The sequence below is a fragment of the Nelumbo nucifera genome, chromosome 1 (genome assembly GCF_055504915.1).
Source record: "Nelumbo nucifera cultivar China Antique chromosome 1, China Antique-T2T, whole genome shotgun sequence".
NCBI lineage: Eukaryota > Viridiplantae > Streptophyta > Magnoliopsida > Proteales > Nelumbonaceae > Nelumbo > Nelumbo nucifera.
The window spans coordinates 181,712,124-181,731,787 of NC_142649.1; the positions used below are offsets into that span (position 1 = coordinate 181,712,124).

At 38.5% G+C, this 19,664-nt stretch overlaps 1 protein-coding gene across 2 annotated transcripts; it reads right to left on the bottom strand.

The window, feature by feature from the left end:
• Window positions 1–6,328: 6,328 nt before the first annotated feature.
• On the bottom strand, window positions 6,329–18,681 carry LOC104600242 (respiratory burst oxidase homolog protein A). Of its 2 annotated transcripts, XR_016080737.1 has the most exons (15): window positions 17,692–18,681; window positions 17,403–17,562; window positions 17,257–17,305; window positions 16,300–16,413; window positions 14,063–14,482; window positions 12,502–12,888; window positions 12,307–12,402; window positions 11,214–11,329; window positions 10,159–10,326; window positions 9,907–10,066; window positions 9,077–9,274; window positions 8,848–8,976; window positions 8,501–8,603; window positions 7,567–7,645; window positions 7,403–7,421 (listed from the first exon to the last, which is right to left on the bottom strand). XR_016080737.1 is itself a non-coding variant. In XM_010263097.3 (14 exons), the coding sequence occupies exons 1-14, from the start codon at window positions 18,311–18,313 to the stop codon at window positions 7,312–7,314; spliced, it is 2,808 nt and encodes a 935-aa protein (XP_010261399.1). In that variant the 5' UTR covers window positions 18,314–18,670; the 3' UTR covers window positions 6,329–7,311. The 2 variants fall into 2 exon arrangements, 1 of the variants encoding a protein (XP_010261399.1); XM_010263097.3 differs by lacking the exon at window positions 8,501–8,603 and having other exon boundaries at window positions 6,329–7,421; window positions 17,692–18,670.
• Window positions 18,682–19,664: the final 983 nt, after the last annotated feature.

Consider the following 19,664-nt stretch of genomic DNA (forward strand, 5'->3'; position numbering starts at 1 on the left):
GCTGAATTCCAGATCTGCAGAAAAGAAAACGAAGATAAAGCGGAATGAAAATAAATTGCAAAAAGGAAATAATGGAACTGGAATTGACAGAACAAAAATTAAAATTAAAGCTAATGGTTGGAATCCGAATCCAAAGGTGGTAGTAGTGGCTTTGGCGAACTGCAAGTAGGAACCCCTCCTCTTGCTTGGGCGTCCTCCTCTTCCTCTACCCTTGAACATCTCAAGATCAGCCTTCCATCTTACCTGAGGGCAGAATCCAACCCTTTCTCAGGAGCCCTTGGGTCATTTTTATAAAGAATGGTGGATACAACTAGGATTAGAGAGAAAGAGGGGGCGGCAGCTGGGTTTTAGCAAAGATATGGGCACCCTAGGGTTTCTAATGAAGGGCTATGATGGTTTTGGGATGATCCTAAGGCTGAGAAGAAAAGAAGAGGGCGTCCAATATTATGTAGGGCTTAGATTTGGGCGCCCAGGAATGGATGGTGAGGATTCAGGTACCTAGGGTTGAAAAGTGGAGATTAAAAGGAGTGGGTGGCGCCCTAGGGTGGATGGCTGGGATAGAGGATGGAATGGAGGGCTGAGATCTAGTGGTTAGGGGCTGAATGGTGAGGATAAGAAGTTAGGTGGTGCCCTAGGGTTTAAAAGCTACAAAAATAGTGCCCTAAAATGAATGGTGGAGATTAAAAAGGATGGGTGGCGCCCTAGAGTGGATGGCTGAGATAGAGGATGGGATGGAGGGCTGAGATCTAGTGGTTAGGGGCTGAATGGTGAGGATTAGAAGTTAAGTGGCACCCTAGGGTTTAAAAGCTACAAAGAGAGTGCCCTAGAATTAATGGTGGAGATTAAAAGAGGTGGAGGGTGGAGATTAAACAGCTAACGATGCCTAAGGTTTGCTAAGGATGAAAAGAATGGGTTAAAAGGCACCCTAGGGTTTGCTAAGGAGAGGGGAGCATGCTAATACAATAGGAGGGTCGTCATTCTAGGTTTAGCAGATAGGAGACACCCTCATGTTTTCAGTTTTTCACAAAAACACCCCCTCTCTCAGTTGGACTTCACACCAGCTGCCAAAAAATTGCAATTCACCCATTAAACCTTCCCAGTTTTGCACAGAATTTTCACAAAGACCCTCAGAGGTCACAATATTGAATTTAACTGAGATAAGGACATACTTTAACTATTCTAAGGCCGAAAATACCCCTTAAATGGTGCCCTTAAGGCATCAAAATACAGAGTTATCAAGTAGGGAGACCTCAGGACAACACTAACCTATGTGGCACGTTCCCCCTTATCCATCTGCACTACTTAACACCTCCGAAATGGATACGAACACGATGCCCATGTCCATTCGATCATGTCGGGAAACCACGGTGTCGTGCAAGCGTACATCGTAAACAATGGGTGGATAACTCTTATCATCTCCAAACGTGTTGGGCACGCTACATTGGGCCTTAAGATCTATATATGGGTGACCCTTCACCCTCAAAGGCACACTCACTTCTTTGTGCACTTACTCTGCTATGATTCCCTTCCCATTAGCTCTCTTTCTACTTTGTTAGCTCGGTGCTAACTTGACTATCAGTGTCCCCTCACTAGGCCATCCCCTTGGCTCTCTGACGTGTTTCTTCTTGCAAATCTGACATGCCGATCTCACTTAGCGCTATCTAAGTTGTCACTACTAGTAGGGAACCAACGTATATCCACTCTTATCAATTGGCATCGTCTATGGGAAATAGGACAAAAAATCCTTTCCTGCACTCTTTTTTTTTTTTTTTTTGCAATCTTCATCATGTCTTCACCCAAGAACAAAGAAACTCAAGTTGGTGGATCTTCCCTTACGGGCAACTATAAAATGTCAAGCCCTCTTTGACACCGATGGAAGATGAGTGACCAATATTTCGAGGACCAGGTGTGCCTAGTTAGGCACATGGACGTCCACATGTAGGCCTAGGAACAATAGACGACCATGATGGGACAACGCACCCGAGGTACAATTGCGGGAGCAACTTCCACGGAACTAGCACCAATAGCTTGCTTAGCCCGATGGGACAATGTTAGTCTAGGGACCACCTCTATAGTTCTCCCTAGACAAGAAGCCTCCTATGAACATGAAGGGTTTCCTCACTCGTGCTGAAAAGTACATGAACACCGAAGATGTGATTTGCGCACAAAGAGACCAAGGTGACAAAGAAGAGGAAAGACAAAGATGATGACCAAGGCAAGAGCAAAAACAAAACTGATTTGATAGCTGGTCATCAAGACGATCTTGATCACCTACTAGGCATTCCCGAATTCCCCTCATGAATTACCATAATTATACACCATAGAATGCCAAGAGAGGGAAGATCCTAATGCAAATCAAGAAGATGAACTACTTGAAGTGGCCTTAGTGCATGAAAGGCAACCCGGCAAACAAGAACTAGGACCGGTATTGTCACTTTCACCTATCCAAAGGACATGAAACCGAGTACTATCGGGACCTCAAGAACGAGATTGAGGAGCTGATTCGATGAAGCTACCTAAATAAGTTCATTAAGAATGATGGTTGCCCTACCAAGTAGCCAAGAGACCAACAAAATGAGGCAAAGAAAGAGATGTTCTCGCCAACATGATCATAATGATCACTGGTGGTTCCATGGTAGTCGTAGTCCAAAGAAAGCAATCTACCTTTGAAGAGATGATCACGTTCAACGAGGATGACCTGAGAGGTGTCCACTTGCCGCATGATGGCACCTTGGTAGTGAAGATGGTCATCGCCAACTACAAGGTAAAAAGAATTTTAATTGATAGTGGTAGTTTGACTGACATCCTCCTTCTTGAAGCCTTTGACAAGATGAATATGAATTGCAAACACCTTGTCACAATTGACGTACCTTTGGTTGATTTTAGTAGGTTCATAGTTCGCTCTATTAGGAAGATAATCCTATCAATAATAGCAAGGACCACGCCTAACTAGAAAACTCTCATGAATGATTTTTTAGTTGTTGATACACCATCACCCTACAACGTAATCCTTCGCTGCCCAATCCTAGATGTCCTTCGAGCTGTCATATTGACCTGCCACATTGCTGTGAAGTTCCCAATTGAGCAAGGAATCGGGGTAGTTTGGGGGAGTAGATCAAGTCAAGAAAATGTAACGTGGCGATGCTCAAGGTAAAAGGAAAGCAACTACTAGCGGTCGACCTCAACTTTGACCCACTTGGAGAGGTTGGCAATAGCCGAGGACAGCCCATGGAAGATATAGTCTTGGTTCCTTTCTTTGAGACTGTGCCGAACAAAAAAGTGTAGATTGGGTCTTTCCTCTAGGAACCCCTCCACACTGAACTGGTAAGGTTTTAAAATTTTAATTATGATAATTTTGCTTGGTCAATCGCCGACATGCCCAACATCAACCCTTATGTTATTACCCATACACTAAATGTCAATCTCAATGTTAGACCTGTAAAACGGAGAAAACGAAACTTTGCCCCAAATCGGTGGAGGACCATTAATGAGGAGGTCAACAAGCTCCTCAATGTCGATTTTATATGTGAAGTAAAGTACCTTGACTAGATATCCAATGTGGTACTAGCTTCAACCATTGAAATCAAGTTAAGATTCTAAACTAACAATTCGGGTAAGTGCAATTAAATTAATTTTTATTTTTATAGAATAAAAAAATCGCCGACTCCTCTCGAAACCAAATTAAATTATTTCACATTATATGTATAGTGCATGTCAAATCCTAAATTTATGTATTCAAGATGCTTTAAATATTATTTTCACCATATTTCTAAAATTAAATTATATCATATATTAAAATTTTGGAGCAAGAAAAACAAGAATTTAAATATTTATGTCAAAATTATGGTTTAAAATATAAACATTTTACGTTAGATGTTCAACATAGATGGAATTCTATCTATTTTATGTTAGAAAGTTGTATTTCCTACAAACAAATTAATTCTTACTTATTAGTATAATGCAAAAATGCCATGTGATATTATACTTGAGAAAGATTGGAAAATGACAATTTGTATAAAGAGTTTTTACACAATTTTTATGGTGCAACTAATGAAATTTAGGGTGTTTATTAGCCAATTAGTTGTCTTTTAGTTAATCAATTATTCATGATTAGTGAATGTTTTGCAAAATATAGAAAAAAATTCGCAATTTACAAGAATCGTTGAAGTGATAGAAAATAATTTTAAAAACTCTAGGAGAACATTTCTCCTCTTTATTGTTTAATTACAATATTAGACCCTAGTATTAGGAAAGATGGTTTAGATATTTACATGAATCATATTGTGAAAATATGAATATTAAATTGGAAATCAAAAAGAAAAAAAATTAATAATTTGTTATTTGAAATGTATAGCATATATGAATCTCAAATGATAAGGCATAAAACATTTGCAACTTGTACAAGTGCAACTTCCACTTCTGAAACAACTAGTTCCAATAATGGGAAAACAAGTTCATTTATTGAACTTAATTTTTATTTACAATCAAAATTTTCTAGTTTAAGTGATTCCTTCGACTTAGAGGGAGTGAATAATTTTGATATTTTAGCTTGGTGGGGTGGACATGAAAAACAATATCCGATACTTGCTGCCATGGCACAAGATCTACTAACCCCTGCGATGTCTATAATTCCATCGAAGTCTTGTTTTAGTGCAATTTCTAAGGTGTTGGATAACAAGAGAAGTTGTATGAATGATGAAAGTCAGGAGATGTGCATCTATTTCAAAGATTGGTTGAATGTTGATGATAGATTACAAGAGAAAGGAGGGCATGACACTACACTCAATGATTCACCTGAAGCAGATGATCAAAATCAAATTGGAGATGCAGGTGGGAACTTGAAGAAAAATGAACTCAATATCTTTTGTATACTCAATAATTTTGTAGCATTTTTTCAAATTATTGTAAATTTTGTTATTCAATTTTATTTAAATTTTTTGTTATTTTTTCAACAATGTAATTTTTTATTTTTTATTTGTAATTGTATTAAATTTTTTATATTTTAGTCCATTTTGTTAAGTATTTTTTTACCATTGTATACTCAAATTTAAATGAAATAAAATTCTTATTTTTTTAATTTTTTGTCCATTTTGTATTTTGTTAAGTATTTTTCATTTCATTCTTAGAATTTTTATTTTTTTCAATTTGTTCTCAAAGGAAAATTAAGTACTTTAGTTTTACTTAGAAAATATAAAAAAATCAAAATATCAAAAAAAAAATAGTCTAACCCAATTCAACCTAGGTTCGCGGCACGACTTGCAGTCTGCTCGGTTCAAGCCCGCAGCCTACCACAGGCCCGCACAAGCTCGGGCCATGGGCTGTACCAGGCTGAGCCCCCAACTTATCCTAGGGGAGGGAAGCACAGCCCACTCCGTGCTTCTTGAAGTCTATATAAGGGGGACCCTTCATCCTTAGAGGTAGAGGAGTAAATCGGGCCATGCCGCCCACGGCCAAACACGAATTTGGACCGGCCCAGCATGACGGTCCGTGGGCCATGCCAGGCCCAACACAACCATGCGGGACGTGCTGGTCCTAGGGTTTTAGGTCCACGACCTATATATATATTTTATATATTATATATAGTTCTATAAAATTATATAAATTATAATTATATAATAATATATAGTATATAATATATTAATAAAATAAATATTTTTTTTAATTTTATTATACTAATTTTTTTAATTATTGCATGTATAATCAATTTTATACACAAAATTCATATAAAATTAAAATTTTAAGTTTTTTGTCATTTTTTTTAATAAATAACTTTGGCCCGATGCACAACTCGACTTGACCCAAAGCTCGGCCCATGGGCCAGCCAGGCCAGTCCCCAAATTTTTCATTGGAAAGGGCAGCACGGCCCATAACGGCCACAGGCCAGCACAACACGGCCCGCACTTTATGCGAACTGCCCACGACCCGGCACAGCCCACTTTACACCTCTACTCAAAGATACGCTCACTTCTTCCTGCTAACTTCTGATTCCCTGCACATTAGCTATCTTTCTTTATCACATCATTTTTCGAACATACTGTTTTTTATTGCCTAATACTTCATTTTTGTTCTATACACACAGCATAATTGGCCTTACAATTGTTAATACTTAATTCATAATTATTGATATCTTATCTTTTTAATAATATTTTAAGTATCGGTGCTTTCTTACAAAGAAAAAGGTAACAATAATACTAAAAACAATTAATTACCTTTCAAAATATATATAGCCTTAGGCACACAGGTGTAAAAGGTAACCCCACTCGCTTGAGCTCTTTCTGCAAATATTGTAAGACCAATCAAACAAATATTTGATTCTACATCTAAGCTCTGAAGTCTGAAATAGCTTACATTTCTAAATTTAAAACCACGCAACGACGCATTAGTCGTGTAACCAACTCCACCTGTGTTCATAAATTCTGAATTCACATTTACAATTTCTCTTTCCTTGCTGTTGTATAAGAAAATTGAAAATTTTCCATAACAAAAGACTGCTATTTCAGCAATATTTTAAACCAAAAAACAAAAAAAAAAAATCCTCTACAATTTTTTTATGAAGCCAAAATCCTCTACAATTCTACTCGTGATATAAATATTGTGCAAGTAATGGAGATCGGCTTCTATCAGGGCAAATTTGTGCCCACACCATTCTAATAGCCTTTTACAACCTTGGATTGGGAATATCTCCCCATTAAATAAAGCATACAAGTACGGAGATATTCTCAATGCAAGACAGTAAAAGCGGCCCGAATGAGCTTTGCCCTGACTGAAGCCAAACTCTAAGTTAATGATACACCACGTCAATTCCCTAGAACATGTTTGGCTTCAGTCAGGGCAAAGCCCATTCGAACAGTCTTTACTGCCTTGCATTGAGAACATCTCCATACCTGTATACTTTATTTCATGAAGAGATATTCCCAATGCAAAGTTGCAAAATGCTGTTAGAACTGTGTGGGCACAGATTTGCCCTGATAGAAGCCGATCTCCCCTAGAACTTGAAGAACCCGCCCGACCCACCAACGATCAAAGATGAAGACAAATCCACCCGATCCACGAACCCAAATCCGTCCACCTACTAGACAACCATTGATCTATTATAAGACCAACTCCTCTCCTTCCAAAAAGCTCCACAGCCATGCCCATCCCTGTTCATTCCAACCAACTAATTTCACTACCTAAACCTCCTTTATGCGGCGCTTTATTCTTTCTTTACTTCACGGCTGTACACTATTACCACTCTTTCTTTTTTTCATCCATTTTGGTTGCCAACAACCACATGGCGATGAAGAGGAGACAATGACACGACTCCGAGCACTAGAAATGTTCCTTGTGGAACTCCAACTTGGTGGAGCCTTCTTGATTGTATTCATGGCAGAGCTTCCTTAGTTCTTCGGCCAATAATTGTGCCCCACAGTAGAAAACTCCTGCTCGAGATATCGAAGTCACACCAATAAAATCACAATTATTACATCCAATTAAGGGAAATCTTAACTATAAGAACAAGAAAAAGAAAATCATGGTAACAAATAACCAAAGTCACTCCATTGATGTTGATGCAATTTAACTCACCTATCTTAGCATTGGGATGCTTCGAACATGTTCTGGAAAAGACCTTCCTCCAGTTAGGCCTCGCAAAATGGGTCCTCACCTGAGAAGATAAACAAAACCAGTTACTAAATATCCAGCAAGTATCCGTTTTTCTCCTGACAAAAAAAATAAAAAAGTACAAGTTTGGTAAAAGAAATAACTAAGATTTGACCACCATCCCACTTTTGATGAACCTTCAGTATATGATGCCAAATTACTTTAATGCTATTTATCTCCTTAACTTGCGTTCATGTATCTGACAGTTTAGCTAGATTATTCGTCATTCTGATGAAAACAATCGCTAGATGTGACACCCATCAGTTCCAGATGGGAATTACTCTAAAATTCAAGCCCTTGAAAGAGTCAAGATAGATGGATGTATCTTGATCCTTTACAATGTCCATATCTACCCATTGAAGAATTCGGAAATATATTTCGGACAAGTACGGATACACACGATGCAGAATTCTGAATTCCAGCCCCCCCCCCCTACTACTAGCCCTCTCCCACCTATAAACCACACCCTGCCCATGAATTTGGCATCAATTCACGGTCAGGATGCATTCCCCCTGTACTTTGGAGCTATAAAATTCTGATCTGGGCTGATTAGTCATTCTCCCTATTTTGTCAGATATGTAACAACATAGTCAAGCCTACAGAAGAAAATTAACCATGTCAACCGACTAAACATGAATTAGACAACTAATGCCTATATACCCTCTAACATGGGACAGAGACCGATCAACCAAAACTCCAAGAACCAAAAGGAAATGAAGTGAAAGCATATGACACAGGAAAGAAAATGAACAACGAAAACAAAACTATGAGTTAGAACGCAAGAACAAGTCATTTATCGTCTCAATCCACTAAATAGCAAGGCCAGGGACTTCACAAATAGGGGCAACTGCTTAAACACCTATCCCAGCCAAAGCTTCAGCTGATCCAGTAGTGCAAAGATGGGATCCAACAACTTCTGAACTTGTTCAGATACCAAGATGGAAGTAAGTGGTGCATCCCTTCTGTCAATGGCATTGAATTGGAATATCAGGATTTAACAAATCTATTAAGGTCCACCACACAACCCAAAACCAAAAGAAATAAACTCATAAGTTCTGAATCATGTTAAATCAGGATACCACCAGGCAACAACATTTGAAATCCCAGATTACTTGGGTTAAACGTTACACCCTACCACTTTTACAAAGGGTATGGTGTAAAGTAAATTCATAAATCCAATCATTCATAACACATCACAAGTCTTACTCTAGTTCCAGAAACAATGTCAACGCCATTCTTAGCATGGTTGAGCGCTTGCACCATGGTGATAAGAGCAGAACGGGCATCCCCTTCCTCATAGACACTTGTCAAGTAATTGTGCATCTCAATCATACCCTGAAGCATGAAAAGAATATTAAAAAATAAGCACAATAATCTTATCAGTGAAGTTCAAAATACAAAGGAGCCTAATCATCCATTTTGTTTATTTTTTTACCCTCTGATCAAGCTCGGCAACTTCATCCATGACCTCTTTGAACCAGTCAAAGGAATCCTGCTCTCTTGTCACCCAGTAGAAGTAGGCATTCGTTGTCTTTGCAGTTTTTCTTCCCCTTGGAGAGACTTTGCTAGAAAAGGACAAATCTGAGGATCCAGCACTCTGATCTGTAGACCTACTGAAATCTGAGATTGAATCCTAAGATGTGGAAAATTCATTTTCTAATATCAGTATCCTTCGATGCAAAGAAAATGGAATTTTTAACAATTTAATTTTTTAAATATCAAAAGATAAATGGAATTAGACATAATCCCTAATTTTCCCTATAAGGGTTGCAACAAGCAATGTCCAAGATAAACATTTTGCAAATAACATCCCTAATAGCTACTCTTTCAGATTATGGGAATAGATATTGTGTATAGTCCAGAAAAGTCTTAAACTCCTATGATCATGTTCATTTATTTTGGTTGACTTTGAAGTATTTTCTGTTTCCACTTAGTATTGTCCCAGAAATAGGACAGGAAGCTTTACTAACTGGAGACCTGATGGTGAGTCCATGAGACTTGATTACTGAGATTCAGCAAAGTTATCAGTACGTTAAAAAAGAGAAAAAGAAAACAGGTTGGTTTTGAAAATGTAGAGAATAAAACTAGAGAAAGAAGCAACTTACAGAATGTAAACAAATGTCGTATGGAAAAATCAATAGCTTAAAATCCTGTGTGGCTAAAGTGGAAGAAATGGTTCAACAAAAAACATTTCTTTTTCCAGCCAAGGATGGGAGTGGGGAGGATGGCATTTTGCTAAGGTCTCTATGGATTTGGGTTACTTACTGCTTGTTCCTCCATCTTGACTATATTGTTCAGCAAATCTTTCAGAATACTGATGCAAGGTGTTGCTCCAATTCCAAGCCCAACAAGTAACAATACATCATATTTGCAGTAATCTTGTGCTGGAGCTCCATAAGGCCCATCTATTAAGAGCTTTGGAAAACTAGATTCAGAAAAGGATATAAATTGAGTCAGTGTTACACAAAGAAAATAGAAAAATATTGAATTCAATGCAGGTTAGAATATGTTATATACTTTTTCTTGGTTGTTTCATCAGCTCTAAGAAGCCCACTTCTCCCAGCAACAGGTGGCTCACATACTTCTGAAAATACCCTCTTGATCTCTTTTGTCCAATCACCTAACTGCCGGATGTGGATGCTCAAGTAATCATCATCAGGAGCTGATGTAATTGAAAACGGGTGCCTGTAGTATGAAAATCAATGTTGGCAATATCTTAACAGCATAACATGCAAATTATTCGCATAGAAAGACATCTACACCAAATATTATCAAATAATTATATGTCAAAGTTTAGAAACAATATTGAGTAGTACTAAAATAATTTCTGGGTTGGGTTGAAGTGTTACTGATATCTGAGAGAAGATCGTGACCATTAAATAAGAATCTGTGGCCAAAGGTTGGGAAAATTCCAAAAATTTTCTGCATAGTGAGGTTTTTCTTTTTCCTTTGAACTCCGCCCCCCCCCCCCCCCCCCCCTGATTCTCCTGGAGGGAAAGTGGGCTAGCGATTATCAAATTTGTTTTGTGAAGGTGGACTTCAAACTCTAAAACCCAGCTCTGAATTGCTAAGGGCCTCTATTAGTGACTAAGCATTTCGACTTGAGAACTTGTACATACGAGTTAATAATCTTGTTTAAATAAACCAGTGCAGTTGCAACATCAAATACTTTATAATGCTCTTATGTTGAAAACATTAGGAATTCATATGTTGTTCAGCATCCCTATTACATTCTAAATTCTCATTAGGAAAAAAATAAGCAAGAATTCAATAAATTTAACCATTACAGTTGCATCAAGAAAATAAATTCGTAAAAACAAATCAGTGCTTTAATTTGCAAAATAAAAGATTCTCAGATGGCTCGAATATGAAATAGCTTGGATACCAAAACAGATATGCAGCGTCTATATTAATTGATTATGTGCAAAATAAGTGATACTGTTGCAAAGTTACCACTCAAATGGAGACACAGCCGGTGACTCGAATATGAAATGGCTTGGATACCAAAACAGATATGCAGTGTCTATATTAATTGATTATGTGCAAAATAAGTGATACTGTTGTAAAGTTACCACTCAAATGAAGACACAGCCGGGCATTGGACGAACATGTACTGGCCACTTTTATACTGGAATTGGGCAGGCTTGGACATTTGCAAAGCGAGAACATTACCTGGATAAATGGTAACCTGAAATTTTTAATTAAAAAATCAATTGGGTCAAATAATTGCTTTGAAAAATAAATAATATATATATAAAAAAAAGGCAACATAAAGGCAGTCAACAGAGGCATGTCCCAACGGGTGCCTGCCCATAGCATCAATCAACAGCAAGGATCTTGCTTATGCATAATGCTCCCCAAATATTAGGAATATACTTGGCCATAGATGATAGAACCGGTTGAATTGGCTAATGCCTTTTTTGGAATTAAGGTTTACTGAGGTATGCACTGCCAAGGCAGTATCGGTTGCACACCTCGGTTGCTAATATTTGGGAATATTGCATTCAGCCAAGCAACCCACTTGCGTGAAACAAAGTGTAAGTCACAATTGCACAAACACTGGTAAGCAATGATGGCCCTACGTGAGAGTTCTAACAGGTATTAAGTGATCTTCAGGTTCAACTTGGAAAAGTAGATCCTAGATCCATATGAGCAACTGATTCAAATAGAGGTACAGTCAAGGGGGATATAATGCATAATCACTAAGTATCTTTAAAATTTCAGAATTATTAAATTTGACCCCAAGTCCCCAACCTCTAGTAACTGAGTAGTCTATGTCAATCACTAGGAAAAGATATTCACATTAGTATTTTCCACCCATCAAAATTAAAGCCAATATAAGATACTTTATCAAGCTAGACCTTTTTATAATCTTGAGATTTAGAAGTCTACAATGATTTTTATCATTTATATTGTTATAAGAACAATGAATTTGTTTCTTTCTTCGCTGTTTTTCTCACGAATTGCAGAAACATTCACACTGGCAACCACCAAAATATATAGATCATTTCACTCAGTAGCCCTAGAACAGGGGTAGCACTTCTCATTCTGAATTTGGACCAGTGCTTCAAAGTTTCAAACACTTGGCACACATTCAGATGGTTCTGAATTGGGCCCACTTTCGAGACCCTGGCAAATTAACATGCTATCAGGATAAGTGATTACCTTCAGTAGGCGAACAGAGTAAAAGCCAGAGCGGAAGAAGCGCAGGATCCTCTCTCCGGCATAAAGCAAAACAGGAACAGCTAGATACATCCACGTCTGCATGTTTTACAAACAAACACAACTCAAAAGTTAAACCACCAACTAAAGTGCATATTACCAAAGAAACCAGTAATGAAATGTTAATTTAGCGATTACCGTCTTGAGGTACCATTTGTGGACGAGGTAGAGAAAGGTGCCGTGAACGACGAGCAATGTGTAGACAATGGCAAGAAGGTGGTGCGAATACCAGAATGCATTGAAGCCGGTGAGCCTGTGGAACGGCATAGGGAGGCTAACACGGCTCTGCCTGAACCACCGCGTCGCAAGGGTGAAGGCGACTGCCATGCACAGCACCATCAGGATTCCAGTGATGCCCTCCACACCTCGGACCAGTTTCCCGTACGTGGGCTTGTGATCCCCAAAATCATCTCTCAAGTAACCTTCGTATTCGCCGCTAGAGGCATGAATGAGACGTGGGAAGTCACAAGTGATGTGGTTTCCGGCATGAAGAATAACGCCTACCACGATTGCTGCCGCTATGGTCTGCACATCCGTATTCAATTCAGTTATTGAAACTTCAAATCGGAAATCCGATATAACTGACTCGGATAGTCGGATGGGTGTCGGATTTAATCTGAATGGAAGTGAATTGAAATAAATTATTAATTGCAGTGGGATTTTGTTTTGAAAAACACAAACCCTCAATTATCTCTTCAAATGGAAATTACCTAATCTTTCTCTATACTTTTCGAAATGAAGCCGAAACCTTTCTTCCTCTACATAAGACAATCTGATTGGCTTTGGAACAGGTTTGGCTTAACTTGAACAGTTGAACCCAACCTGAACCAGAACCAACTTGTCCAATGAACAATAAAAAATATATTAATTCTTTTATTTTTTTTATATCTGGTCTCAATTTAAAAAATATATAAATACAAATATATAGAGTACAAAACCTTATAATTTATACTATACATATTTGTATTTGTGCTCTTTTCAAACTAACCCTTCATGAAAAAACAAAAAACAATACATTCACTATACATAACATTCATGCACAAAGAGCATTTGTTTATCCACCATTATAAAAAAGACAATGACAAATTGGTCCTGGTCATCCAGGAGCACACGTGTCAGAATCAAGGGAAGTACATACATCCAACACGCTCAGCTTCAACCATCCTGAGATCCAGAGGAATCTCCTGGAATTGTGCAGCAATTTGTTTAAGGGCATGGACTTAGGGTTGTTTATTTCAAAAATACTCTCAAACTAAGTGGAAAATATTCAAGGTCATGGATCCATGGTTTTTTATTCCAAAGTACCCTTAAATTGAGTGAAAAATATTCAAAGGTATGGATCTGTCTGTTTATTCCAAAAATACCTCTAGTACTTTTTTTTTTGTACAGAAAACAAAATTGACCAAATAGAAAAAAGTAAAATGGTTGTCCATATTTTATTTAAGGCAAAAATGACATTTTTGTTTTTACTTTCTTTTCATTAAATTTATTTGAATGGATGTTAGGGTTAAAACTGTCATTTCCCGCTTTTATTTAATGAATGGTCGATTAAGTAAATTGATTGAAAATTATAGGGGATACTTTAGTTAAAACGATTGGATTTAATAAATTCATGAAACTATAGAGGATATTTTAGTAAATAGTCCAAGAAAATGTGTAAAAACGTGATAATTGTGGGAGAGAAGCACCGAAGGTTTACCTTGTGAAAATTGATGCTGTCATCGAAAGGAAGGAACAGGGCGAGCTTGGTGGACCTGAGCCAGGTTATGGTGTTTCTGGAAACTGGAAACAGGATGAGAGCCATGTTGAACTTTAAGGTCTCGGCCGCACCCTTGGCCGTCGGTAGGCAGTAACCCATCACCTTGAATGCATTCTTCTGCTTGTATTGAAAGAATTTCCAGCAGAAGAGACCAGCCATGATACCCACCCACAGCCCCAACACCCACACCCTCTTCCAGTTCTCCTCCAGGTAGTACACCACCTTGGTTCTCACTCTCTGAATTGGGTTCCTCTTCCTCAGCCCCTGCAGGTTCTGGCTCAGTGCCTGGCTCGTGTAGCTTAATGCTTGGCTATAATTCAAGTACGCGTCCTGCAGCAGCAAGGTCTCTAGTTGCCATAGCTGCATCACAACCCAGAATCCACCACGCGCAGTAAGCAACATATGATCAAACCATAATCAGATTGTAGCACCACTCATTGAAAAGCAGATGGGCATGGTCAGAATGAAATGCTCAGTTTGAAAGGAGTACAAATACAAATATATAAAGTGAAAAACCTTGTATTTTGTATTATTTTGTATGTATTTTTACAGTACATATTTGTATTTATACTCTTTTCAAATTGAGCATAAGCAACAAAACTACGACTCATTTCACAATTCACACCATTAAGTCCAAGCAACTGATTCTGTTTCACCCCTAACCTGTTATTGGGTAAAAAATCGTTGATTTCATCAGAAAATCGCTGATATGGGCAATCGAACCGCCGACTCGTTTGACCCGACCAGCGATTCAAAATATAAAGTTGCAAAGAGAGAACTCAAATCTGAGATCTAGTCTGAGACACAAATTCAGATCTGGGACATAGCACAAAGAGAAGAAGAAGAAGAAGAAGAAGAAGAAGAATTTTAGATAAATTGATCTCAGATCTGAGATCCGAGAACTCAGATCTGGGACATAGCATCTGTTGCCACCGCCTCGCCGTCGCTGTCGCTGCTATCGTTGCCAGTTAGCATCAAATCATCATCCTCCTCTTCCGTCTTCTTCCCTCCTCTCCTTCCTTCTTCTTTCTTTTTTTCTATCTCAGCCAACAACAGTTCTCCTTTCTCCTTTCTGGCTTTCCTAGCCGATATCTCTTCTATCTTATATGAGGTTTGCATATTAGGGCAAATGTTTATTTGTCCTAATATCCAAACTGTTTGATCCGGATGATTGAACCGCTGATCCAGAAATTGGGAGTTAGAACGGTTTTATTTCCGGGTCAATTTTTAAAACCTTGGAATTTGTATTAATGGGTCTCAGATATAGGTGTTTTGAAAATCTTTTTCTAAATGATATATATTTAAAATTGATATTTGATAAAAAAAACTAAAAAGAATAGAAATATAATTTAAAATATGAATACACCTCTACGGATACATAAGAATCAGAAAATGTATGGATGGCTATCAGTTACCCACTTACTCCCTATAAATAATATACATGTGAGATATTTACAATGTGGCAATGGATGATAATGCTTTCAGAATACATGGATAATTTCGTGGGGCATGCTTAAAAAAAAAAAAAAAAAGAAAAGAAAAGAACCCTTACCTAAAAACGTTACAAGAAAAGGACACTTGAAAGAGAAATGTTATTAAATAGTGAGGGACATATCTATATTGTTCCCTTATTTTTTAAGGGAAGGCCTGCGTCACCTTAATTTCTTAATTATGTTTCTTCTTTTCATACACCTTTCTTATTCCTACCTTTTTTTAGTAATTATTATATTATTGTCACCATTTCCCTTCCAATTTTTCTCCCAAGTCCAACCCTCCATAATCACGTGCCAGTTCTCGTGTACAAAACGGAAACAAAAATGAAACCAAAATACGTACATTAACCCCAAACAAAACCGAGAGGCGAGAGACTCCGAATCACCTGCCCATGTCTATCCATCATATATTATTTCCGTAAATTGAGAATATCTACCTCTATATAATATTAGGTAGAGGATGACCATGTGTGATTGGGATGTTATGTGGACAGACGTGAACAAAATTTATGTGGGCAGGAGATCCGAACTCGAGGCGAGAGGGGTGAATGGATGATTTGGTCGGTCAACAAGTAGTGCTCAATTGAATATAGTGACCCACTTCATTTTAGGCCCATTTATGTGATAAATACATTAAAGAGTGTTTATGTAATGGGCCAATGAGGACCAGATCAGACTACCCACCTCGATGTATCCAAACCTTTCAGGATCTAGCTCTTCCATGATCAAAGCAGCATATTCCTCCGCCTGTTCCTTCAGTCTCGACAACTTATTTGCAGAAGCACTTAACGTTATAATCTACAAATCCACACCACTTTTTTAATTAATATATACATGCAAATAAAGAAACAAAGATACCCAACTTTAAATGTCAATAATATCCTTGACCTACCTTACTGAAAAAGACTCCTACCGATTCCATTTGACCGAAACCATTCCTCCCCAGTCTCCACCTCTAAAAACTAAGGCTACGTTTCGTTTGTTAGAAAACAAGAGAAAAAAAAAAAAAAAAGAAAAAACTAAGGGTGTGTTTAGGACACCCTTAACCTACGTTTCCCTGCTGATTCCCTCAACTTTCTGTTTTATCAAACTAAACATAGCCTATATAAAACCGGATGTAGGAAAATTGCTTCTTCTTCGGGCTCATAATTCATTCTAGGAAACCCGTTCTTCAAATACTCATTCTTTTAACCAAACACAGCCTTAATTTCTTAAGCACAAGCAGAAGCAGGTTGGAGTTGTTGGTTTCGATATCTTCGTCCTTGTTAACTTCACCAAATCCCTATCTATCGGTGTTTAATTAATAAATTAAAATTAAAGAGACCCTGTCCCTACTCCCTAGCTCCAAGTGCTTATCCCCTGGGAAATGGTCGAGGCTTCGTCTAGTAAATTCTGATCTGGGCTGATTGGTACTTCTCCCTATTCTATATCGCCGGAATCTGATTATCGGAGAGTGGTTTTACTATTTTCTGCTCCAACACAGTGTACTTCTTCACGCAAGAAACCGGTAAATATTTGACGGAGACGGAGGTTGAGGTTGATTAGTAGTGGGAGTTGGTTAAAATAATATATAGAGAAAATAAAAGTGTGTAAGCACGACAACGAGACGAGGTGGTAAAGACAATAATAAGAATAAGATACCTCCTTCACTTCTGCTTCAGTGATTCGTCCATCTTCGTTCTTGTCCACCCTGCATTAATGTACGATGTATATATGTCAAGCATAAATATAATAATACGGATTGACTAAATAATAAAAGAACTATTTGAGTTCGTTTGAATGCACACATGTCGAAGAAGATCTGGAGCCGAGAATCGAAGCTCTCGTCGGTAATTTGACACCAGAACTCGTGAAGTTCTTCTTTGCTGATCTTATCCATCTTAATCCGTCTCCTCCTATTCAATGCATCGAACAGTTCCAGCGCAAATTCCTCCGAGTCTCGCATTCCTTCAAACAACACAGAAAGGGAAAACAATACTTCTTTTTTCTAAATTTAAACATCAGATTTTTTTTCCTTGGACGGATGCATGAAAGCTAAGAGAGAACAGAATTACAGAAGAAGAAGAAGAAGAAAACCTATGCATTGTGCAAAATCTGAACGGTGGAGAAGACCGTCCTGCGCAAGTTCATTGAAGTTGTTGTCGACTTCATTCCACTTGTCAACGCCTTGGTTACTTTTGTTGCTAATGAATCTCAGCCCTCGAAGAGCTCTTTCAGCACCGGGTTTAGATCGTTCGAGCTGCGCTCGTTGCTTCCGGAGATCTCGAGCGGCCAAAACTGAATCTAAAGCGGAGCAGGTGCCGGCACCATTCTGGGCGGCAGAGGGTGGCGAGGCAGAAGCAGACGGCGTTCGAGACGCACGGCCATGCTGGCCCCACGAGAACCTCTTAAGCTCAGCTATAATCTCCTGAGAAAGCTGACGTAGCCGATTGGAAGAACTACGCCTAACCGTGGGCGATCTCGATGATGCTGGCGTCTCCGTCTCACTTCCGATGGAGACTTCCAAATCTATATCAATGACGGTAGCCGATTCGACGCTTCGGAGAATGATGGTATCGTCATCTTGGAGATCAAGCGTCACCTGGAGGAACTCCTCCGCTGATTCATAATCCGTCCGGGGAGATGATCCTACACTGGTTGTTTTCTCGGAAGCCGTATCTGACGCCCATGGGCTGTCACGGTGAGACAGACCCCTCATTGCGGGAAACGAAATTGGATTCACAGTCACAGACACTGTTTTTTATATCAGAAGCTCCAGCAGTCGGGCACAAGTGTAAGACTTCACGAATATTTTAAACAAGTCGTCGAACGCGTCCGAAATCTAACGGAAATAGACAGAAACCACTACACACAGTAAAGGGGACCAAATAAAGGCGAGTTCCTTTTCTTCCTTCCCATCCTTTCCTTCTTCTGATGATGCGAATTGCGAAACTTCCCCCAGACGAGACGATAGATCAAGTGAGTCATCCCGAAACTCGTCTGCAGCCACAACCACAACAAAAGCAAGTTCTCTATCTCTCTTATTTGGCACTGTGCGTAGTGTCTTTATCTAGTTAGGTGGCACGTTATACTAATACTGAGAATTTAAAGTCGTAAAGTAATAAGAAGGAAAAGTTTTAACCAGCAAAAAAGAAAAAGAAGGGAAAGTGGGAAAATCGAAAATAAATGATGATGATGCAAGAGAATCTCCTTTGAGGTGAATTGATATATTATTGATTTTTTACGCGGGGAAGAATGGGACGGCAATTGGTTTCCCGGGTGGACGGCAGGAACCGCCACAGTCAATGGCCTGAAACGGCAAAGGCCAAAAGAATCAATTGAGAGAAAGAGAATGAAATCAGATATAAATATAAGAAAACAACGAGGCACTGTGAGTGCGTGCAACTCTTGGATTTCATTCTAGCGATGCCCAACTTGTTGGGTTGCACTGTCACTGTGGCTGAGAGAGGAGCCCGGATGGTGGTCACGACTCATGTAATCATGTTATCTACTTCATCCTTGCCAAACGGATCCTTAATATAGTTTAATAATTGCATAACTGGGAAGATCATCAGCTTCACTGTTATGGGAGTATTGGGCCTCCTAAGAAAACTCTAAATGATTGAATGACACGTGGAAAACTGAAACGAGAATTTTATCTTCGAAAGTGGAACTAGCACTGGAGCATATGAGGTATGAGTCTAATAGAATTAAGATTTGGGAAGTAACTTAGAAGAGTATTTTCCAAATCTAGATTGTTTCTATATTAATATTGCACGTAGAGAAGACATAAATTAATGAGAAAGAAGTATACCCATAAAAAATTAAAAAGTTGCTATCTGTAATACGTATATACAAAAAAAAAAAAAATCAAAAGAAGATATATAGCTCTCTCCATGCTAGAACTTATAACCAGTTGGGAAATGATTGGTTTGATCGCTCCATGTTATATTATCATATGATGTTTGTACGTGCCAATTTAACAAATAAGCCGGTTTATTGTCAAATTCATTAACTGTTAATTATAATTGTGGCTTAATAGGTCAGACCCAATTGTTCCAATTAACAAA